General features: G+C 46.5%; 1 protein-coding gene across 1 annotated transcript in view; it reads left to right on the top strand.

The window, feature by feature from the left end:
• LOC124612971 (facilitated trehalose transporter Tret1-like) overlaps positions 1 to 25523 on the top strand; it is a 115350-nt gene that overhangs the window by 53536 nt on the left and 36291 nt on the right. The window contains exon 4 of the mRNA XM_047141499.1: positions 13799 to 14092. Within this exon, the coding sequence (XP_046997455.1) occupies positions 13799 to 14092 (294 nt within the window). The remainder of the gene's footprint in view (positions 1 to 13798; positions 14093 to 25523) is intronic.

The raw sequence follows: 25523 nt of genomic DNA on the forward strand, positions 1-25523 counted from the left end.
TTGCAGAGACCCGAATCAGCTGCGCCCAGCTTACATAAACTGTCTGGGACCATTTTTCTTAATTTGGGTACTGTAATTATACATTTTTACATTATGCTTATTTCTTTATACAACTGTTTCATAATTCCAAAGGCGTTTTCACGAATATATGGAAATAATTTTTTTTCGATACTTCACAACAAACACAGTTCATTTTTTGTTTTCGTTTCAAATAGGAAAATGGCAGAATGAATACCCGGGTAATGCTGGGTTTGTCAGCTTGCATTGTGCATAAAAGGGAGACAAAGATTCAGCGTAACACCCGGAAGCACACTTTAATCAATCGCACTGAGAAAACCTGAGAGATCACATTTATGTACACTCCTGGAAATTGAAATAAGAACACCGTGAATTCATTGTCCCAGGAAGGGGAAACTTTATTGACACATTCCTGGGGTCAGATACATCACATGATCACACTGACAGAACCACAGGCACATAGACACAGGCAACAGAGCATGCACAATGTCGGCACTAGTACAGTGTATATCCACCTTTCGCAGCAATGCAGGCTGCTATTCTCCCATGGAGACGATCGTAGAGATGCTGGATGTAGTCCTGTGGAACGGCTTGCCATGCCATTTCCACCTGGCGCCTCAGTTGGACCAGCGTTCGTGCTGGACGTGCAGACCGCGTGAGACGACGCTTCATTCAGTCCCAAACATGCTCAATGGGGGACAGATCCGGAGATCTTGCTGGCCAGGGTAGTTGACTTACACCTTCTAGAGCACGTTGGGTGGCACGGGATACATGCGGACGTGCATTGTCCTGTTGGAACAGCAAGTTCCCTTGCCGGTCTAGGAATGGTAGAACGATGGGTTCGATGACGGTTTGGATGTACCGTGCACTATTCAGTGTCCCCTCGACGATCACCAGTGGTGTACGGCCAGTGTAGGAGATCGCTCCCCACACCATGATGCCGGGTGTTGGCCCTGTGTGCCTTGGTCGTATGCAGTCCTGATTGTGGCGCTCACCTGCACGGCGCTAAACACGCATACGACCATCATTGGCACCAGGCAGAAGCGACTCTCATCGCTGAAGACGACACGTCTCCATTCGTCCCTCCATTCACGCCTGTCGCGATACCACTGGAGGCGGGCTGTACGATGTTGGGGCGTGAGCGGAAGACGGCCTAACGGTGTGCGGGACCGTAGCCCAGCTTCATGGAGACGGTTGCGAATGGTCCTCGCCGATACCCCAGGAGCAACAGTGTCCCTAATTTGCTGGGAAGTGGCGGAGCGGTCCCCTACGCCACTGCGTAGGATCCTACAGTCTTGGCGTGCATCCGTGCGTCGCTGCGGTCCGGTCCCAGGTCGACGGGCTCGTGCACCTTCCGCCGACCACTGGCGACAACATCGATGTACTGTGGAGACCTCACGCCCCACATGTTGAGCAATTCGGCGGTACGTCCACCCGGCCTCCCGCATGCCCACTATACGCCCTCGCTCAAAGTCCGTCAACTGCACATACGGTTCACGTCCACGCTGTCGCGGCATGCTACCAGTGTTAAGACTGCGATGGAGCTCCGTATGCCACGGCAAACTGGCTGACACTGACGGCGGCGGTGCACAAATGCTGCGCAGCTAGCGCCATTCGACGGCCAACACCGCGGTTCCTGGTGTGTCCGCTGTGCCGTGCGTGTGATCATTGCTTGTACAGCCCTCTCGCAGTGTCCGGAGCAAGTATGGTGGGTCTGACACACCGGTGTCAATGTGTTCTTTTTTCCATTTCCAGGAGTGTATTTATTCCAAAACGCATTCTAGGGCAATTGCTGTGATATAATGCCTCGTTGGTGTTTTTGGCAGATGACCAATATTAATGTTATAGCAGCAGTTTTTACACTGCTCCCATGTAAATATAACGTGATCGGAACTTTACTGCCTCAACAGACTTGGTCAACCAATGTAACATACACTCCTGGGAATGGAAAAAAGAACACATTGACACCGGTGTGTCAGACCCACCATACTTGCTCCGGACACTGCGAGAGGGCTGTACAAGCAATGATCACACGCACGGCACAGCGGACACACCAGGAACCGCGGTGTTGGCCGTCGAATGGCGCTAGCTGCGCAGCATTTGTGCACCGCCGCCGTCAGTGTCAGCCAGTTTGCCGTGGCATACGGAGCTCCATCGCAGTCTTTAACACTGGTAGCATGCCGCGACAGCGTGGACGTGAACCGTATGTGCAGTTGACGGACTTTGAGCGAGGGCGTATAGTGGGCATGCGGGAGGCCGGGTGGACGTACCGCCGAATTGCTCAACACGTGGGGCGTGAGGTCTCCACAGTACATCGATGTTGTCGCCAGTGGTCGGCGGAAGGTGCACGTGCCCGTCGACCTGGGACCGGACCGCAGCGACGCACGGATGCACGCCAAGACCGTAGGATCCTACGCAGTGCCGTAGGGGACCGCACTGCCACTTCCCAGCAAATTAGGGACACTGTTGCTCCTGGGGTATCGGCAAGGACCATTCGCAACCGTCTCCATGAAGCTGGGCTACGGTCCCGCACACCGTTAGGCCGTCTTCCGCTCACGCCCCAACATCGTGCAGCCCGCCTCCAGTAGTGTCGCGAGAAGCGTGAATGGAGGGACGAATGGAGACGTGTCGTCTTCAGCGATGAGAGTCGCTTCTGCCTTGGTGCCAATGATGGTCGTATGCGTGTTTGGCGCCGTGCAGGTGAGCGCCACAATCAGGACTGCATACGACCGAGGCACACAGGGCCAACACCCGGCATCATGGTGTGGGGAGCGATCTCCTACACTGGCCGTACACCACTGGTGATCGTCGAGGGGACACTGAATAGTGCACGGTACATCCAAACCGTCATCGAACCCATCGTTCTACCATTCCTAGACCGGCAAGGGAACTTGCTGTTCCAACAGGACAATGCACGTCCACATGTATCCCGTGCCACCCAACGTGCTCTAGAAGGTGTAAGTCAACTACCCTGGCCAGCAAGATCTCCGGATCTGTCCCCCATTGAGCATGTTTGGGACTGAATGAAGCGTCGTCTCACGCGGTCTGCACGTCCAGCACGAACGCTGGTCCAACTGAGGCGCCAGGTGGAAATGGCATGGCAAGCCGTTCCACAGGACTACATCCAGCATCTCTACGATCGTCTCCATGGGAGAATAGCAGCCTGCATTGCTGCGAAAGGTGGATATACACTGTACTAGTGCCGACATTGTGCATGCTCTGTTGCCTGTGTCTATGTGCCTGTGGTTCTGTCGGTGTGATCATGTGATATATCTGACCCCAGGAATGTGTCAATAAAGTTTCCCCTTCCTGGGACAATGAATTCACGGTGTTCTTATTTCAATTTCCAGGAGTGTAGTTTCTGCCTCTCTCAGTGAAACATTTCCTGTGAATACTGGGTAGAAAATCTATGATACTTTTGAACTGGATATGTCTGAACTAGAAAGATAATGACGTTCAAAATCTGCAAGACGCTTATGAGCAAATCGGACTTTATCAAGAGGGTGGGTTAATAAGTGTGATAAATTTCCATGAAAGAATGGAACATTTTTGTTGCATTTTCATGGTTGGTCAGCTTGATTATTGCAGTGGTTGTATTCAGAATTTCAATAATATGCAGCGTACAGTTCGTTGTTGACAGCCGTTTGAATTGGTCAGTGTGTCGACTGCGATTGGAAATTGAGAAAACCGAGTTCTGTGCCATCATTAAACATTTTCGTTTTTAAGGTTTGGATTGTCGCATAATTGAAAACAGAATTTGATGAAGATCGCCCGGATTCTCCACCATCATTGAAGTCAATTTACTTTTGGATTAATGAATTCAAACGTGGCCTGACAAGCAAAGGAGACGAAGCGCATTCCAGCCGTCCAGTTGAGGTCAACACAAAGGAAACCATTAATAAGATCCATTATGTGGTAATGCAAGACCGCCGATGTAAATTCGTAAAATTGCTGAGACTCCAGGCATCTCAACTGAGTGAGTGCATGACATCCTGCATGGAGAACTGGCTATGAAGAAGCTGTATGCGCTGTGGGTGCCTCGACTGCACACTCCACCAAAAGCGCATCTGGCATAACAATTCAACACAACGTTTGATGATGTTTAATCGCAACCCACAATACTTTTTGGGCCGATTTACGACTGTTGATGAAAGCTGTATTCATTATTATACATAACAGTCAAAACGGCAGTCAACAAAATGCACCAAGGCTGGTGAAAGTGCACTGAGGAGGGAAAATACCATTTTATCAGCTGGTAAGGTGATGACCACTGTTGGATTTCCAAGGAACAATCCTCATAGATTACTTGGAAAATGGCAGAACCATAACTGGACCCTATTAAGCTTCATTGTTCGATCGTTTGAAACTTGCACTGGCTGAAGAAAGACAAAGGTTGGCACCCAATGACGTGATCTTTCACCAGGATAATGCATCATCCCACACATCAGCGATAACAGTAGTGAAAGAGCATGAATTGGGCTTTGAATTACTTCCTCATACACCCTATTCACCAGACTTATACCGAAGAGATTTCTTCCTGTTCCCTAACTTGAAACTTTGGCTTGCTGGGAAGAAATTTTCATTAAATAAGGAAGTGATAGTTACAGTCAACGAGAATTTTGCAGTTAACAAAACCTATTTTTCCCATGGGATGAAAAATCTGAAGAATCGCTGGACCAGGTGTATATCCCTCAAAGGAGACTACGTCGAGAATTCAGATGAGTTGTTTACAAAACAAACATTTTTCTTGCTTTTTTACCATACTTGTCAAACCCCCCTCGTGAAATAGTCACGTAACTTTGGAGCCAGTTCTGAATCTGAATGTGTGGTTGGTTAAAATGCAGCCAAGATCAAGGTGTACACTTAAAGAGTATCAATACTAATGAGCCAAAACATTACCTGCTTAATGGCGTGTTGGTCCACCTTTTGTATCTAATACAGAGACGATTCTGCGTGGCATGGACTGGAAAAGCCCTTAGTGGGTTTATTGAGCAGTGTGGAAACCTAATTTTTACGAAATTGCCATAAATTGTGGGAGCGGAACTGACATCCCATCGGGTGCAGATCAGATGAATATAGTAGTAAAGACATCAACGTGAGTGCTCCTCAAACCTCTGTAGCACGATCCTGATCTTGTACCACGGATAGTTCTCCTCCTGCAGGACATCAAGCTGAAAGGGATGTGAATATAACTCTGAGATGCAAACATCAGGAGGGAGATCAACCGAAACGAAGAGAGAAAACTATCCAAAACGAAAGACGACGAAATGGACATTTGCAATAAATTGCATAGGTGCATACAGCGTGGATACGACAGTGTGGGAGATAAGAAGTCGCTTGGCAGCAGCACTGAACACGCGTCAGAACTCATAACGTGGACGTGGCAAAGATTTAACACCGTTCTGCAGTTCTTAGACCTACATTTTAAAGTAAAATCAGCCTGGAGGTACTTCCTTGGTCTGCTAAAGACGCACCTACGATTATAAGCGCCGTATGGAACTCAGACTTTTCCGCAGGATTTCTGAATCATTTCTGACGAATGTGTGGTTCCTCCAACAATGTCACTACCGATTTATACCCTCGTTAGTGCGAGCTGGCGCTATGGCCCTAATAATCATGATGTGCACGGTGCATTAAACCCCTACCCTCCTCCTTACAAGCAGAAAGCGATTTAGTGTTCGGGTCAGCACTGCATCTGAGTGAATTTCAAGCGATTCCTCACTGAAATTCTAAGAGTTGATTCGGTCTTTGTCCACGCTACTTGGAGGAGGAAGAAGAGATTAGTGTTTAAGGTCCCATGGACGACGAGGTCATTAGACACGGAGCACCATCTCGGATTAGGAAGAATGGAGAAGCAAACCAGTCGTGACCTTTCAAAAGAATCAACCCTGCATTTCCCTTAAGGTATTCAGGTAAATCACCGAAAACATAAACGAGGAGGATGCGAGTCTGATCCGTTGTCCTTCAGAATGCGTGTCCAGTGTGCTAACCCCCGCATGGTACGCTGCTTGCAAGTACGCAAGATGTGACAGAGAAATGGTATAGTTCACATCCTCCATTTGCTTCTTCGTTTAAAGACTCTAACGTCAATGGGGAGTGCAGCTTGATTCGCACTTCTTTAGCCAGCCTTGTTTACTAATTGCCTCTCAGTCATTCTTGATTCTACATTAGTGCAGTGTACCGTACGTTACAGTGTCTGTAAAGTTAGAAGCAACGTTCCTTCTTCGAACTTGCAAATTCTTTGAAGGCGTTTTTTGATCCTTACATTCAGTAAAATAGTAAAAATTATTTAATATCACAAAGCGCAACTCTTTGTGAAGAAAGTAAACCTTAAACCGTTACTGTTGGGTCATCCGCTGAGCAGATCTAGCGAATTATCGAGTGTCTTTTCGTTCAAAAAATCCATATATCTCGAAAAATAATTAACATTTTGTAACTTTTCCTACAAGTACATTTTTTTATTTACCGCGGACTACGCTTACAGTAAATAGCAAGTATGGGAACGTGAATGTTAACGGTCTTTTCGATATATCTCGAAATGTAAGAAAGCAATCAATACTTATAAACACCAATCGATAAATCTGAACCCCCACAACTTTCTCATTCAACATTTTTCGGTCGTAGATGTAGTTTTTATGGTTTAACCATAACCATTTTTTGCATCTTTGCGGATTTTTTTGGCCATGTTCGCCATCTTGGATCAGGTTTCATGAAAAAGAAGCTCTACTTAAAATTTAATTTCCTATGCTCTCATGTTTTTGTTTTCAGATAATAATTTTTGCAATCACTTCTCCGTAATGCTTGGATCAGAACGAGGTCCGCTCACACAGCTTCGCCACACGGATGCAGTGCACTTTTGCATTCCCTACTCTGGGGCAGGTTGAACTAACGACCATCACTTGTAATAAGAGCCAGATTTACAGACAGTGGCGCACTAGGCCGGAGGCATTTGGCACCACAACACCTCTCCCCCCTTCCCCCCCCCCCCCCAACCATACACATATACACATCATTTTTTGTTGCCCTGCAAAATTAAGATGTTACAAGAATGTTGTCATCGAGGAAATCACTTAAACATTTCATGTAAATTGCACTTAGAAGCTATTTTTCTCTCGCAAAAAGGAAAAATATACCGAAGCAAGGACAGGAACAAGCTTGTTCTATTTACTGTCGAGTTTTGAATGGAAAGGGTTTGTATAGGTAGGAAATTCAATAACCATTTTCACCTTAGAATAATAAATAGACCAATTTAGCTTATTGACAAAAAGAAAAGAAGTACTTTACTGTGAAATCAGGTATATAAACATTAACGCAGAAAGTTAGCATAACACCCAGAAATAATTTTAGTTGATACTTAATTTCAGCAAAGTCGTCAATTGTCTGAACACAATTAATTCTGTTAACAATTTCACTTTAAGTAGCTGTAAAGAACAATAGCTAACAAGCGCAGCAATGACAACTGAATCAATGTATGCGAATTGATGCGAAACACAACCATGCACGATCTGATCAAAAGTATCGGGACATCTCTGTGTAATGTGGAATTGACCACTAGATTTCACGAGAGGTATACCCGCCTGTATAAAAGGAGACAGGCAGTACTGTGTTGTCAGCGGCGCTCGCCTCGCTCGCCTACACATCCGACGTGCCTGGAAGAGAAGAGGGGGGCAAATTGGCTGCTGTGGTTGTGTTCCGCCTCAAGTTGGTCGGTAACTAAGAAGAAAGAGACGAAATCAGAGCAGTGCTACCGCTGTCAGCAAATTGGGCACGTCGCTGAGAATTGCAGAAATGAGGTTGCACGCATGAAGTGTGCGAAAGCACATGACACCCACAGCTGCACCAAGACAGGCGACGAACGTGTGCCGTGGGTCAACTGCGGTGGTGCACACGTGGCAGACCATCGCGGCTGGAGTTACATCAAGAACTGTAGCTGCGGCAACAAGACGAAGAGGAGGAGACGCTCCAGCGAGGTCGCAAATGAAGAGTTTGCGGTGCCCTGCATCACCGAGAAAGGGACGCCATCAGTCGCCCCGCTCCCCCACCATGTCGCCCCTGGCCGAAGAGGGGTAACCAGGCCACGCTGCCACAAAGAAAAAAACGGTGACTTCTGCGCAGTGTTGTGGAAAGCCACCGAAGACGCAGTTGCTGCAGTCAGATCCGCCATGGCGGAGGACAGGGCGACCTTGAAGGCGGAACTGAACGAAGCGTGCAGCCAGGTGCAGCACCTACGTAAGACACAAGCTCGTGTGCCTCACACAACAGAAGAAAAGGCACCCGCCCCCCCCCCCAAGAGGGGGGTGGGGGTAGACACAGAAACACAGATGGTTACCATCCTGATCGATGAGGAAACGCAAGCAGCTTACATGGTGGCCATAGAGCTGGAGACACCTGCACCAGCCACACAGACAGACAGCATGTATGTGACTGCCTCACCAGCCCCTCAGAGATGCTGTAGGCTGAGGAGGTGGCTGTAGGTATGGAGACACCGGTCTCACCTGCCCCCTCTCCCAAAGCTAAGGGCAGATCTGGAACTAATAAATTCCTGTCCTATTTTCACCGACTGAGATTGTAAGGACATGACCAATGAAGCAGTCAGGTTCTTACAGTAGAGTTTATCACCACCAGAACTTGACTGCTTCCTCGGCCATGTCCTTCTGGAAGAGTCTACCACCACCGGATTATTTAACCCTGACAGATATGAAATTGAAGCCACCAAAGAAGAAGAACTGATATCCATGTCTCTCTACGATTTTTCAGATAACCTTCAAGCAATCCACTAACGAGGAGTCATCATCACCAATCTCACAGGAACAGAATAATCGACAACTATCTGCTCAAACTCCTTACACATCCGACCAAGGACAAGGTCCATCAGACAGCATCAGCATCAGAGTTTGTTGTTAACAGAGATGTCGGTCAGGATAGCTCAGTAAATTTGAGCATCAACTATACACTGGATGTCACATAAGTAACAAAATCTATTACGCACAGTTCACCCCATCTCAGGTTGCCTAAGTCAATTGCTGATAATGTGATTATGTAGTGGAAACACGAAGGAACAACCGCAGCTAAACCAAGACCAAGCAGACCTAGTGTACTGACAGAGAAGGAGATTAATTATAAAAAAAATAGCATGAAACCAGCGGAAGGAATCCCTCGTGAGTTCTGAAGTGCTACCAACAGTTCACTAGCACACTGACCGTGTGTATCGAGTTAAAAGGAATGGGGGACAACGGTCGAGCAGCTGCTCGTAAGTCACGTTGAATCAAGCTATAACCAGTGGCAATCTGATGGATTTGGCGAATACCTCCCATCATCTGTCATGTCAGCAATGAAGTACAGAGGACGTTGTGGTATTGCGGGTGTTTCTCGTGGTTAGTGTGTGCTCCCCTTATTACGCTTAAGAAAATGCTAAAAGTGGAAGGATATGAAGACTTCTTACAAGCACTTTGTACCGCATACAATAGAGGAACAGTTTGGAGACGATGATTATATCAGCATGATGGTGCACTCTCCTGAAGTAGACTGGCCGCCCAAGAGTCCCACCACCCAATCGAACACCTTTGGAATGTGTTGGAACGTTGTTTTCGCTCCAGACCCTAGCGTCCGACATCTCTACCTTCTCTAGTTTCGGCTCTTGAGAAAGGGTGCGCTGTCATTCCTCCAAAGACATTTAGACATCTCATTCAAAGTGTCTCCAAGAGATTTCAAGTCGTCATAAAGGCCACTAATACGTGCCCGGACCCTTTTCATTAGATAGTGTACAGCAGTTGCGACCAGGGGTATTAACATTCGCCATCCAACCGAACTCAAAAATTAACCAAACGCTAGTTAGTTAATTAGTTACATGATCCAAAGCTCATTTGATTGACTCTTTTATCGAAATAATGCGGGACGAGTCAATTTACAGGATATATATACATGATTAATGTCAACATTAATGAACAAATTATTATTTTTAGTCCTGCCCATGCAACAATAACATAGGAAGAATTGTCAGGGAAAAATGATTTTAAATTAGACTTAAAACTTGCTTCGCTACCTGTCAGACATTTTATGTTATTGGGCAAATGATCAAAAATTATTGTTGCTGTATACTGAATCCTTTCTGAAACACTGACAGCTTCAATAATGGATAAAAAAGGTCTTCTTTTCTTGTCTAGTGCTGTAGGTATGGACATCATTGTACTTTTCATATTGCGATGGATTATTTGTGACGAATTTCCTTAACGAAAATATGCATTGTGACGCCGCAGTTAAAATGGTTCTTGAAAAGGGTCTGCATGACGTCCTGATGTCCGTAGGTAAACACCAGCTATTCTCCCTACTCCCTTTTGTAAAATCAATACTACTTCCTAAGTGATGAGTTAAACCAGAAATTTAATCCATACTACGTTACTGAATATATATATACAAAATATGTCAGGGTACTGACACATTTGTTTCGAACATTACCAATTACACAAAAAGTAAAAGTAGCTGAACTTAATTGTTCGAGAAGCTCATTAATATGCTCCTTCCTTTTCAAGTTTTCATCAATATCTACACGCAAAAAATTGTAGCATTCTACTCTACTTACTGCCTCCTGCTCATGGGCTACATCAATTGTTGGTGTGATTCTATATGTTGTACAGAAATAAATGTAGTGAGGTTTTTTTCAAAATTTAGGGATAGTCCATTTTTAGAGAAAATATCATTTACCAGCTCTTCTGTTGCTTTCTCCCTAATTTGATTTATTATAATTCTAATATTTTCCGCAAAAAATACAAACGTTTCTTTGTTGAATGATACACTGAACAGCCAAAGAAACTGGTACACCTGCCTAATATAGTGTAGGGCCCCCGCGAGCTTACGCAGAACTGCCGCAACACGACGTGGCATGAACTCGACTAGTGTCTGAAGTAGTGCTGGAGGGAACTGACACCATGAATTCTGCAGGACTCTCCATAAATCTGTAAAAGTACGAGAAGGTTGGGATCTCTTCTGAACAGCACGTTGCAAGACATCCCAGATATTCTCAATAATGTTCATGTCTGAGAAGTTTGGTGGCCAGTGGAAGTGTTTAAACTCAGAAGAGTGTTTCTGGAGCCACTCTGTAGCAAATGTGGGGGGTGTCGCATTGTCCTGCTGGAACTGTCCAAATCCGTCTGAATGCACAGTGGCCATGAATGGATGCAGGTGATCAGACAGAATGCTCACGTACGTGTCACCTCTCAGAGTCGTAACTAGACGTATCAGGGGTCCCATATAACTCCAACTGCATATGTGCCAATTTATTACAGAGCCTCCACCAGCATGAACAGTCCCCTGCTGACATGCAGGGTCTATAGATTCATTAGGTTGTCTCCATACCCGTACACGTCCATTCGTTTGATACAATTTGAAACGAAACCCGTCCAACCAGGCAGCATGTTTCCAGTCATCAACAGTCCAATGTCGGTGTTGACAGGCCCAGACAAGGCGTAAAGCTGTGCAGTCATCAAGGGTACACGAGTGGGTCTTCGGCTCCGAAAGCCCACATCAATGACGTTTCGTTGAATGGTTCGCGCACTGACACTTTTTGTTGCCCAGCATAGAAATCTGCAGCAGTTTGCGGAAGGGTTGCACTTCTGTCACGTTGAAAGATTGTCTCCGGTCATCGTTGGTCCCGTTTCTGCAATATCGGAGATCTGATGTTTTGCCGTATTCCTTATATTCACTGTACACTCGTGAAGTGGTCTTACAGGAAAATCACCACTTCATCGCTACCTCGGAGATGCTGTGTCCCATCGCTGGTGCGCCGATTGTAACACGACGTTCAAGCTCACTTAAATCTTGCTAACCTGCCATTGTAGCAGTAGTAACCGATCTAACAACTGCGACAACAGTTGTCGTCTTACATAGGCGTTGCTGATGTCAACGCCGTATTCTGCCTGTTCACATATCTCTGTATTTGAATATGCATGCCTATGTCAATTTCTTTGGTGCTTCAGTGTGTAAGGAACATAAGTGGAGCCAAAAGTGGACCCTCCCTTCGTGATTTTTTCCCCCTCTACTAAAACTTTCTACTTTTCCGGCATGATCTGATCTATTCAGCGTAACCTTTTACATTCTTTTGTCAAGTATGTTTCAAACCACCAGCGTATGAAACCATAAGTTCCATAAAACTTGGGTTTTCCTCAGAGAGTATCATGATCTATGCAGTCAAACGCTAGTGATGGGCTGCTGCGCTGGCTTCCTTTTTTTTTCTTTTTTTTTATCAAATGTGTTTCATTTTTGGTGTATAACCACATATACCGAATATATGTAGGTTGGAACTTAGATAGTGGGAACACTGCTGTGAAGACACTATGCAATGAAATCTACTGTTGTCACTGATAGCACACGTTGTTGACATTCCTACCTTACCTCCGAGCAAATGGACCCACCCGTCCCATGTAACCGGAGTGCGCACAATCGAGGGAAACACAGTCACTTGTGAGCGAGCGGTCTAACGTAACGGTGTCACTATGTTTTCGAAACAGGATCAAGATTGAATGTGGCAGAGATCGTACAGCAAGACAGTGTCATCAGGGTCTTCAAGAGGCGTGCGGGGAATCGGGATTGCTGTACATAACAGTGGCACGTTGGGTAAAAAGCCTTCAACGAAGGTCGGCAGACTGTGGCAGATAAGCATCGGACAGGTCGTCCTAGCGTCTCTGAAGACGAAGTACATGCCGTTGCCGCGTTAGTGGACAGTGATCAACGCCATACATTTCGTGAGCTCGCCCACGAAACCGGATTAGCGCATACGAGTGTGCTTCGCATTCTGAAGGAACACCTGGCCATGGGAAAAATTGCATCACGATTGGTCCCGCATGACTTGATGGAAATGCAGAAATGGATGCGTTACGACGCTGCTCATACGCATTTGGAGCGCTATGAGCGCGAAGGAGAGGCTTTCTTACTCCATATCGTAACACTGCATGAAACATGGGCCACATCGTGCGAGCCAAAACTGAAACGCCAATCGAACGAATGGCGTCACTATGGGTCGCCGCGTCGAAAGTGCGTCAGAGCCCCAGTATGGTGAAAATTATGGTGATTCTCCTGTTAAACTGTGATGGGGTTATCCTGATGCATTACTTTCCTCCACGGCAGATCGTCAGTGCACAGTACTACTGTTCGTTTTTGGAGCATCACCGGCGACCAGCTTTGGGAAAGAATCGGCGATTTTCTGCGCAAGCTGTGGCTGCTCTGTTCTGTCGATGGGACTGGAAAGTACTGTACCATCCACCATACTCCCCGGACTTAAGTCCTTGTGACTTTGATTTGATTCCGGACATGAAGGAACCACTTCGTGGCATTCGCTTCAGAACTGTTCCAGAGATTCGACAGGCAGTAGAGCGATCCATTCGCACCATCGACAGAACAGGCTGTGCTAACGGTATACTACGCCTTCCACATCGCTGGCAAAGGGTTCTACACAATGCTGGTGACTGCTCTGAAGGACAGTTCAAATTGTTCAAATGGCTCTCAGCACTATGGGACTTGACATCTGAGGTCCCCTAGAACTTAGAACTACTTAAACCTAACTCACCTAAGAACATAACACACATCCATGCCCAAGGCAGGATTCGAACCTGCGACCGTAGCGGTCGCGCCGTTCCAGACTAGCGCCTAGAACCGCTCGGCCACCCCGGCCGGCAGACGCTATGAGAGACGCTATGAGGGTCGCTGGGTGCCCCCCTTCCTCTCAGCACTCTCGGCTCTGGGCTTCCTAGCACAGGCGTAAAACCGGTCCTTCTCGTCATTTCCGCAGTCGTCCAGTGGCGTGATGGTGCTGGTGTCGTACGCGGCGGACATCTTCGCGCGCAGCGGCGCCGCGCTGGACGCTTCCGTCAGCTCGATGGTGCTGGGCGCGGTGCAGACTGTGATGAGTGCCGTGGCGGCGGCGGTGGTGGACCGCGCGGGCCGCCGGCCCATGCTGCTCGTCTCCTGCGCCGGCTGCACCGTCTCGCTGGCCGCCGTCGGCGTCTACTTCTACCTGGCCAATACCGGTGCCGACGTCAGCTCCTTGGGTTGGCTGCCGCTCAGTGCTCTCGTCGTCTACGTGGTGAGTCTGACGCCCCGTGTCCCGTGTCGGTCGCGTAACAAGAGCCACTCAGAATTAAAGGCAATCAGACTTGGTTACCACAAGGTTCGATTTTGGGCCCTATGTTGTTCACACGTTATTTTGTAATTAGAACTAGCACTGAGATGCCATAGCCCTAACTAGTGTCAAGCCATTTCACTACATTGCGCTTAAATCCACATCTATGACTTCTTTCCGCATCTCACATAATACTCTCTGTAGGATCCTCAGTACACAGCTATTACAACTGGTGTTCAATAATTAATGCAACACATTTTTTCCTCGGCTAATTTCGGTTGAAAAAATGCAGAATTTCTTGTGGGGCATCGTGGAATAATCTCGCTTCAGCTCCCATAGTTTCATGAAATTCCGATAGTTGGCGGCGCTATATACAGGGTGGTCCATTGATAGCGACTGGGACAAATATCTCACGAAATAAGCATCAAACGAAAAAACTACAAAGAACGAAACTTGTCTAGCTTGAAGGGGGAAACCAGATGGCGTTATGGACGGCCCGCTAGATGGCACTGCCATAAGACAAACGGATATCAACTGCTTTTTTTTTAAATAGGAACCCCCATTTTTTATTACATATTCGTGTAGTACGTAAAGAAATATGAATGTATTAGTTGGACCACTTTTTTCGCTTTGTGATAGACGGCGCTGAATTGGCACGAACGTATGTACGTGGTATCACGTAACATTCCGCCAGCGCGGACAGTATTTGCCTCGTGATACATTACCCGTGTTAAAATGGACCGTTTACCAATTGCCGAAAAGGTCGATATCGTGTTGATGTATGGCCATTGTGATCAAAATGCCCAATGCGCGTGTGCTATGTATGCTGTTCGGTATCCTGGACGACATCATCCAAGTGTCCGGACCGTTCGCCGGATTGTTACGTTATTTAAGGAAACAGGAAGTGTTCAGCCACATGCGAAACGTCAACCACGACCTGCAACAAATGATGATGCCCAAGTAGGTGTTTTAGTTGCTGTCGCGGCTAATCCGCATATCAGTAGCAGACAAATTGCGCGAGAATCGGGAATCTCAAAAACGTCGGTGTTGAGAATGCTACATCAACGTCGATTGCACCCGTACCATATTTCTATGCACCAGGAATTGCATGGCGACGACTGTGAACGTCGTGTACAGTTCTGCCACTGGACACAAGAGAAATTACGGGACGATGACAGATTTTTTGCACGCGTTCTACTTAGTGACGAAGCGTCATACACCAACAACGGTAACGTAAACCGGCATAATATGCATTACTGGGCAACGGAAAATCCACGATGGCTGCGACAAGTGGAACATCAGCGACCTTGGCGGCTTAATGTATGGTGCGGCATTATGGGAAGAAAGGATAATTGGCCCCCATTTTGTCGATGGCAATCTAAATGGTGCAATGTATGCTGATTTCCTACGTAATGTTCTACCGATGTTATTACAAGATGTTTCACTACATGACAGAATCGCGATGTACTTCCAACATAATGGATGTCCGGCACATAGCTCGTGTGCGGTTGAAGCGGTATTGAATAGCATATTTCATGACAGGTGGATTGGTCGTCGAAGCACCATACCATGGCCCGCACGTTCACCGAATCTGACGTCCGCGGATTTCTTTCTGTGGGGAAAGTTGAAGGATATTTGCTATCGTAATCCACCGACAACGCCTGACAACGTGCGTCAGTGCATTGTCAATGCATGTGCGAACATTACGGAAGGCGAACCACTTGCTGTTGAGAGGAATGTCGTTACACGTATTGCCAAATGCATTGAGGTTGACGGACATCATTTTGAGCATTTATTGCATTATTGTGGTATTCATAGGTAATCACGCTGTAACAGCACGCATTCTCAGAAATGATAAGTTCACAAAGGTACGTGTATCACATTGGAACAACCGAAATAAAATGTTCAAACGTACCTACGTTCTGTGTTTTAATTTTAAAAACCTACCTGTTACCAACTTTTCGTCTAAAATTGTGAGCCATATGTTTGTGACTATTACAGCGCAATCTGTCACAAAGCGAGAAAAGTGGTCCAACTAAAACATTCATATTTCTTTACGCACTACACGAATATGTAATAAAAAATGGGGGTTCATATTTTAAAAAACGCAGTTGATATCCGTTTGACCCATGGCAGCGCCATCTAGCGGGCAAACCATGGCGCCATCTTGTTTCCCCCTTCAAGCTAGACAAGTTTCGTTCTTTGTAGTTTTTTCGTTTGACGCTTATTTCGTGAGATATTTGGCCCGGTCATGATCAATGGACCACCCCATATAGTCTTCAAAACGGCGTCTGTAACGGAGGTGCCTTCCAAGCAGAGAACTGACATTGATTTTCTTTTGGCGGAAAACCAGAGCATCGTATATATTCATAAGCACTTGTGGAACCTCTAAGGAGACATGGCAGAGAACAAAAGAACGATGAGTCGTTGACCGAGATGTCTGTCATCATCCCAACAAGCTCCCACAAACCTGTTCGATCTCCTTTTTGAGAGATGGCCACACACAGCTGTCACCCATGCAGTGTTGGCACATGCTGACACTCTCATGCGACGTGAAGGACGGGTCACAATCATCTCGCTGCTCAGATGGACGTCTCTGTTGATAGTGCTGACACGTTCGTCCACCAGTTGGGGTACTCAAAGTCGTGTACCCACTGGGCTCCACCAGCAGCCTAGCAGAAGACCGCAAAGAGAAACAAAGGACCACCTGTGCGGAATTTCTTGCAGGTTACGAGGCTGATCTTGACAATTTTTTGTCGAACATCGTAGCAGAAGATGAAACATCGGTTCATCGCTTCGAACTGGAAACGAAACGGCAATCCATGGAGTGACGCCACGCCACTTCTCCAAAGAAAAATGGTTCTAAGCACTATGAGACATCTGAGGTCGTCAGCCCCTGGACTTAGAACTATTTAAATCTAACTAACCTAAGGACATCACACACACCCATGCCTGAAGCAGGATTTGAACCTGCGACTGTAGCAGCAGCAGGGTTCTGGACTGAAGCGCTAGAGCTGCTGGACCACAGCGGCCGGCTCTCCAAAGAAGAAGTTCGATGCTGCACCCTCGTCTGGTCAAGTCATGGTGACAGTCTTCTGAGACTCTGAAGGGGTTATTCTGTTTCATGTTCTCCCTCACGGTGCATTGATCAACTCTGAGGCGTATTTTGCTACTTCAGGAAATTGAAGATTTGCATTCAAGCATGTTCGTAGCCACAAAAATGCCAAGGAACTTCTCCTTCCCATAACAAAGCGAGGCCTCACACAAGTCTGCGCACCCAAAAGGAGCTCACAAAACGTCATTGGACTGTTCTTCGTCATCTACCCAACCGCCTCGCTCTCGCACCTTCCAACTTCCATCTGTTTGGCTCAATGACCGGTGCAGTCCAAGGGAAGTAGTTCATGGATGATGGGGAGGTCATTGATGCAGCAAGACGCTGGTTCCGACGTCAGCCAGTAAAGTGGTACCATGCGGGCATATAGGCCGCCCCAGTGCAAGGGCGCAAGGCTGTCGCATTGAATGGAGACTGTGTAGAAAAATAGCGTTTTGTAGTCAGATGAGTGGGCAATAATATGCTGTATTGGAATCTAGAATAAAACCAACCTGCTTTCAGAAACAAATGTGTAGAGTACTTACTGAAGGCCCCTCTTAAATGAACGTGTAACAAAACGCGCTGCTCTTCTTTGGATCTTCTCTATCTCCTCTGTCAGTCCCACCCAGTACCGATCCCAGATGACGAACAATAGTTAAGTATTGGTCTGAAGAGGCTTTTCTGAAATGACAACACTTCTGGAGGACTCTTCCAAAAAAACTCAGCCTGGTGTACACCTTACCTCCGAATAATTTTATGTGGTCGTTCCACTTTAAATAGCTCCTTACACATACTGCTGGGGAGTTAACTGGTGTGACTGTTTCGAGTTCTGCTATCGTGTAATCATACAATAATTGATCTTTTTGCCTATTTACGAGCAGACATTTACCAAACTTTGCAGGTCTTCCTGCATTTCGCTGCAGTTTTTTAGCTTTATGACTTCTCTGTATACAACAGCATTATCGGCGAAAACACACATGGGACTTACGACATTATCCTGTTTCTGACCGTAGTAATATGTGTGTGTTATTACTGTTTATAAACAAGACTACATCTGGGACCTAACTATGGACGCTCTTATGGTTAACTAATACTTTATTAACTTCTTCTGCAATCTGCCATGATCAATGCTGCTCTCTTTAATTAAGGGGCTCATATTCTTCCCTGTCTGAAATTAGGACCTATCTTATCAGGCTGTGAAGAAATTTCTCTGTCCTAAAAACACACATGTGAATGCTACGAGCTACATGTACAGCCTGACCTGCTAAGGGGGTCCTACAATTTTACATACGATAACAGAGGTCGAGAAGTCCGCATCTAAGACAGTCATAGAATCGTCTGATCCTCTGGTTTAAGTCTTCCACACGGCTTCAAACCAGAGGAGCACGTTTCGTTCAGGGAACGATGCTGCAAAACGCTAGCTAGCTCTGCTTCCACTCCACGTACGAAGCTAGTTGCCTTCAACAAAGCACCCAGTCACCTTTAGGAACTGAGGATGGGCTCTGAACCCAGGCGGCAGGTGTCATTCGTGCTGACACGAGCCACGATTTGCAACTGAGTGCACCTTGTGTGCTCAGTCACTGCCGGCTGAGCCTTCTCCACATCTCGGACGTGACGCCCCCCTCCCCCTCCCCCACCGCCCGGCAAGCAAACAGAGTGAGCACTGGCTTTCCTTCCTACCTGCTGTATCTCTAAGGGGCTTCATCACTCGTTTAACGATGGAGCTCTCAGCAACTAGTTTGTCTACCGAGTTACAATGTTTTGGGCCCGTTTTGTGGGTCATACTTTCGTTTAGCTCATCAGTCGTAGTATTAGCCAAAGATAATTATCAGGTTACTCCAAAAGCATTCGGTAGTTGGTTACACAAACCATTTGTGCGCTGTGATCTTCATTTGTTATTGCAGCTGTGGTGTTTATGTCATAGGTGGGAAGTTCAGGTCCGGATCAAGTGTGGGGATCTGGAGAGGGTCACAGTTCGCAACAAACTCTCTCCCCTCCCACTGCTTCCCTCTAAAATTAACTCGCCATTACACCCACTTTCAGCGCACCACAGATTCTTACAATAATAACAACACAATATAGCAGATGTTTTAACACAGGTAACTATAACATGCAACGGCCTTGCCGCAGTGGATACACCGGTTCCCATCATATCACCGAAGTTAAGCGCTGCCGGGCATGGCTGGCACTTGGATGGGTGGCCATCGGGCCACCATACGCTGTTGCCATTTTTCGGGGTGCACCCAGCCTCACGATGCCAATTGAGGAGCTACTCGACCGACTAGTAGCGGTTCTGGTCAAAGAAAACCATTGTAACGACCGGGAGAGCGGTGTGCTGACCACACGCCCCTCCTATCTGCATCCTCAGCTGAGGATGACACGGCGGTCGGATGGTCCCGATGGGCCCCTTGTGGCCTGCAGACGGAGTGCTAACTATAACATGAATATGTTTCCATGCTTAGTGCATCACTTCAGCACAGCTACCAAGAAATTACATTTCAGGTAAATACAGCACTTGAAGAGCGTTCTTTGGTAATTTAAGGGAATTGTGTGACATATGCATAGACATCTGGTCCCACATAATTCGGAAAAACCTACCAAGGATTCATCGCATCCATACCACTCACAATCGCTGCTTAGCTGCGTTCCAAGCACGGACCAGTAAACTATTAAGCAAGGAGTCGTAATGGCTCATCGGTGTAGACATCCCGCCTCTCACACCAAACTTCCAGATCTTACCCAACAGTCCACACACCCTTAACAGCTGAAGATGTAAAACAATCATTTAGTTACAATATCATCACTGACGCCAGCTTAAGAAATATTCCAGAGTCGATCATGTAGTTCTTTCCACTCTTCGCAGTATCATCCAATTCACAGGTTATTTTCTACAGTAGCGGAAAACATCAAAACTACAAAGGGCGTTTAATAAGTACAGGTAATGCACCACAAGTTTTTTCTCGGCCAGTTTCCGTTTAAACTAAAAGCGGAATTTATTGTGGGACATAGTAGAATATTCCTGCTCAGCACCTATTGTTTAGGTTGGTGGCGGTGCTATACGTAGCCTTCAAAATGGCGTCTGTAAAGGAGATACGTTGCGAGCAGAGAGCTGTCATTGAGTTTCTATTGGCGCAAAACCAGAGCATCTCAGATATTCATAGGTGCTTGAATAATGTGTACAGACATCTGGCAGTGGAAAAAGACACGGTGTGACGTTGTGGAAGCGTCTGTCGTTGTCGCAACAAGGTCGTGCGAACCTGTCCGATATCCCGCGTACGGGCCGGCTGCATACAGCTCTGACTCCTGCATTGTTGGAACGTGCGGGCCCTCGCATTCGAGGTGTTCGACGGATCACAGTTAAACATCTCGTTGCTCAACGGGACGTCTCTGTTGGTAGTGCTGACACACTCGTTCGCCAGTTGGGGTACTCAAAGATTTGTGCCTGTTTGGTTCCTCGCACCCTAACAGAACGCCATAAGGAGCATCAAAGGACCAACCATTTGGTCCAATGAAGGGTGCACTCCTTGGGAAGAAGTACAGGAATGAAGTTACTGATGCAGCAAGACCAGTAGATTGGTAGCATGTGGTCATACAGGCTCTCCCAGTAACGAGGCATAAGACTGTCAAGTTGAACAGAGACTATATTGAAAAATGGGGTTTTGCAACCATAAGAGTGGGCAATAATATGATGTATTGGAATCCTGAATAAAATCTGCTTTCAGAAAAAAAAGGTGTTGCAGTACTTATTGAACGCCGCTCGTACTACTTAAACCTAATAGCTGATAATCCATCCACACACACCTCATGGTACCAACTCATTAGCCTCATTCCGGTGCTTATAAAAACCGTTAAAAACATCTTCAGCCAGCATATCCATTACTAAGAAGCAACATACCTACCTACTGCAACATCCAATGTCGTTTCAGTCCTAACTACATCACAAATGAGCATCTCTCAACTACATGAACGAATATCAAGTAGCCTTGTCTTTCTTGACATCCAACCCAAATTAACCATACCTGCTCTTGTATATTTTATCCTACTGCTGGCGTGCCCGAAGGCTCATTCCTGTCTTGAACACTACATACATTCCTAAACCTCCATCCCCTTCCCATCTCCTCCAGTATCCTTATAAAACGGAAAGGAAGAGTAAAGCCTAACGTAATGCCCGTATGGAACCACCAACCCAGCTAACCATACCCTCCCAACCTCCCATGCCTCACTCCAACGTCACTACCACAAAAGGGTGTAGCAAAAAGAATCATCCGATTTAAAAAAATCGTAACTACACCACTGGCCATTAAAACTGCTACACCAAGAAGAAATGCAGATGATAAACGGGTATTCATTGTACAAATATATTATACTATAACATGTGATTACATTTTCACGCAATTTGGGTGCATAGATCCTGAGAAATCAGTACCCAGAACAACCACCTCTGGCTGTAATAACAGCCTTGATACGCCTGGGCACTGAGTCAAACAGAGCTTGGATGGCGTGTACAGGTACAGCTGCCCATGCAACTTCAACTCGATACCACAGTTCATCAAGAGTAGTGACTGGCATATTGTGACGAGCCAGTTGCTCGGCCACCATTGACCAGACGTTTTCAATTGGTGAGAGATCTGGAGAATGTGCTGGCCAGGGCAGCAGTCGAACATTTTCTGTATCCAGAAAGGCCCGTACAGGACCTGCAACATGCGGTCGTGCATTATCCTGCTGAAATGGAGGGTTTCGCAGTGTTAGAATGAAGGATAGAGCCACGGGTCGTAACACATCTGAAATGTAACGTCCACTATTCAAAGTACCGTCAATGCGAACAAGAGGTGACCGAGACGTGTAACCAATGGCACCCCAAACCATCACGCCGGGTGATACGCCAGTATGGCGATGACGAATACACGCTTCCAATGTGTCGCCAAACACGGATGCGACCATCATGATGCTGTAAACAGAACCTGGATTCATCCGAAAAAATGACGTTTTGCCATTCGTACACCCAGGTTCGTCGTTGAGTACACCATCGCAGGCGCTCCTGTCTGTGATACAGCGTCAAGGGTAACCGCGGCCACGGTCTCCGAGCTGAGAGTCCATGCTGCTGCAAACGTCGTCGAAATGTTCGTGCAGATGGTTGTTGTCTAGCAAATGTCCCCATATGTTGACTCAGGGATCGAGACGAGGCTGCACGATCCGTTACAGCCATGCGGATAAGATACCTGTCATCTCGATTGCTAGTGAGGCCGTTGGGATCCAGCACGGCGTTCCGTATTACCCTCCTGAACCCACCGATTCCGTATTCTGCTAACAGTCACTGGATCTCGAACAACGCGAGCAGCAATGTCGCGGTACGATAAACCGCAATCGCGATAGGCTACAATCCGACCTTTATCAAAGTCGGAAACGTGATGGTTCGCATTTCTGCTCCTTACACGAGGCATCACAACAACGTTTCACCAGGCAACGCCGGTCAACTGCTGTTTGTGTATAAGAAATCGGTTGGAATCTTTTCCTCATGTCAGCATGCTGTAGGTGTCGCCACCGGCGGCAATCTTGTGTGAATTCTCTGAAAAGCTAATCATTTGGATATCACAGCATCTTCTTTCTGTCGGTTAAATTTCGCGTCTGTAGCACGTCATCTTCGTGGTGTAGCAATTTTAATGGCCAGTAGTGTATTATGTTATTTGAGATATGTGCATCCACAACGTACTGTTGGAAAGAGCAAACTCTCGAGCTTTAGATGGTTCCCGCTAGGTAACAGAAGTGTTTGCCCACTTCAGTTCTAGTAAAAATGGTGTCGGGACAACAGAACGCGTTTTGCGTTCTACGTTTTACGCCGTGTGGGTCAGTTATAATTGTTCAGCGTGACTTTCGTACTAGGTATGGTGTGGATCCTCCTACAGCACAGAGCATTAGACGGTTGCATGAACAATCCGGAGTAACATGTTGTTTGTGTAAAGACAAATCGCGGGCCGTCCCCGAATGGCTGACACAGTAGTCGAACGCACCGGCCATAGTTTCACAAGGAGTCCGCAGAAATCTAAAGGCGGGGATACTGATTACATACGAAAAGGTATGAAAAAAACTTTTTAAGTTTTCCGTTTATCAAACAACAAAATTCATTGTATATGTTTATTAGTTTCAGAAATACAAGCGTGCCAAATCGGACGATTCTTTTTGGTACACACTGTGTAATCTTTGATAAGAATAATGCTTGTATGGTATAATGGTGGTGTTCGTGATGCATGAAAATAATCACGTTCATATTGTAAGTGTAATGGTGAGTATGATTATGGGGCGTTGTAGTACCGTAGATAGCGAATAAAAGTCATGGGGCATGGAGACCGGTGGAAAGAGGGAAGATGGTGTGAATTGGGGAATTGTGACTAGGGCTGGAATGAAGGGTGTAGAGGCGTTGGACACAAATATGGAAACAGCGCGAGAAATGCATGGAGATAAAATGCTGGCGCTAACCAAGCCTGCGGGTGGCGCTGTTGTATTTGACACCTGTGCAACGCCCTCGGTACGTTGCAAGTGTCAGTCATGGTCAGAGCAGTGTTCTGTGTAGCTGTGATTGCATTGTGTCGAAGGTAATTGAATTCGAAGGCGGACAAATTGTAGGTGCTTGTATGGTGGATGCTTTCGTAAATAAGGTGGCTGAAGTGTTTGGTGTTTTAAGAGGCGCCGTATCGAAGACTTGAACTGCATACGTGGAAAGTGGGAAACATCACCCGCTAAGTCACAACGTGGACAAAAGTGTGTGTTGAGTGATTGTGACAGACGATCGTTGAAGAGGATTGGAGCGAAAAATAAGATGAAGGCAGCTGCAAAAGTCACTGCAGAACTGAATGTGCTCTCACACGATCAGTACACGAACAACACAAAGGGAGCTCCATTATCTGAGAATTGCAGGGCGAAATGGAATATACAAATCACACACCGGTGATGCAAATGCCTGCAACAGGAAAACATGGTCCCAAAGTCATATAACCTGGATTGTCGAGCAATGGAAGAAAGTCATTTGATCGGATGAGTCTTGTTTCACATGGTTTCCAATTTACGTCTGACGTAGGCTGTGCCTACAATTAGACTGCTTGCTACCAAGAGTGAAACAGTGAAAAATGGTGGGATTATGGTTATGATTTGACCAACTGTGTCATGGTATTCCATAGCCCCATTGGAACTCTGCAAACTCGCATTACTGCCAAGAATTACGTGACCATTCCGGCTGACCAGGTGTAGCCCAGGGTACGATATTGGTTCCCTAATGGTAATGTTATGATCCATGACGACATGACCCCCATTCACACAGCTCGCATCATCCAGGGTTGGTTTTGTGATCATAAGGATGAATTTTCGTATCTCCTCTGGTCACCATAATCACCAGGTCCCAATATTATTGAGCCTTTGTGGTCCACTTTGGACAGAAGCTCCACCATCTGAACTTGTCGCTATTTTGTCGGAAGAATGGTATCAGATTCTACTCAAAATCATACATGACCTATATTGACCCATTCTGAGATGACTGAAAGCTGTTTTGAATGCCAAGGGTTTTCCTACACGATATTAGGTGTGCTAATGTGTTTGTGTATTTGGTGTTTGTATATTTCTGTCCACCGTCCGTATCTTGGGACTGATTTCATCGTTGGGTAGTGGGAGTTGGCTCAAGTTCCCACAGAGAGGCACCAAACCATCAAGATGCATGGAAGGTGGGTTACGGATGTAGTGGTGCAGTATGGGACCTGGATTGGTGATTAGCAAATAGGACATTGAGTGCTGGGACTGGGTTTTGCGGTTTGTGTACTGGATCCAAAGGTAATCCAAGAAGAAATGAAGGTTTGGGAAATGTGAGAGTTAGTATTGGATGTGAGTTGAGGAACATAGGTTTACGATAATCCATTTACCTCTGTTCAGCTGTGAGAATTATGGGACTTAACTTCTGAGGTCATCAGTCCCCTAGAACTTAGAGCTACTTAAACCTAACTAACCCAAGGACATCACACATATCCATGCCCGAGGCAGGATTCGAACCTGCGACCGTAGCAGTCGCGCGGTTCCGGACTGAAGCGCCTAGAACCGCTCGGCCACCACGGCCGGCCATGGTGGGCTGAGTTCATAATTATGTTAATGCATGGTGTCTGTTCTTTCGGACATTCATATTCATGTAACTGATTCACTTCGATAGGTAATGAATCCGCCACCGTCAGTACGGAGGCACATTTACGTCCGACCTTCTGCGGAAATCTCAAAATAGCAAGCATGAAGGACATGGACAGGGACTGCAGGTATGTGGCGCTAGGTGGG

This window comes from Schistocerca americana, chromosome 4, assembly GCF_021461395.2.
Source record: "Schistocerca americana isolate TAMUIC-IGC-003095 chromosome 4, iqSchAmer2.1, whole genome shotgun sequence".
NCBI lineage: Eukaryota > Metazoa > Arthropoda > Insecta > Orthoptera > Acrididae > Schistocerca > Schistocerca americana.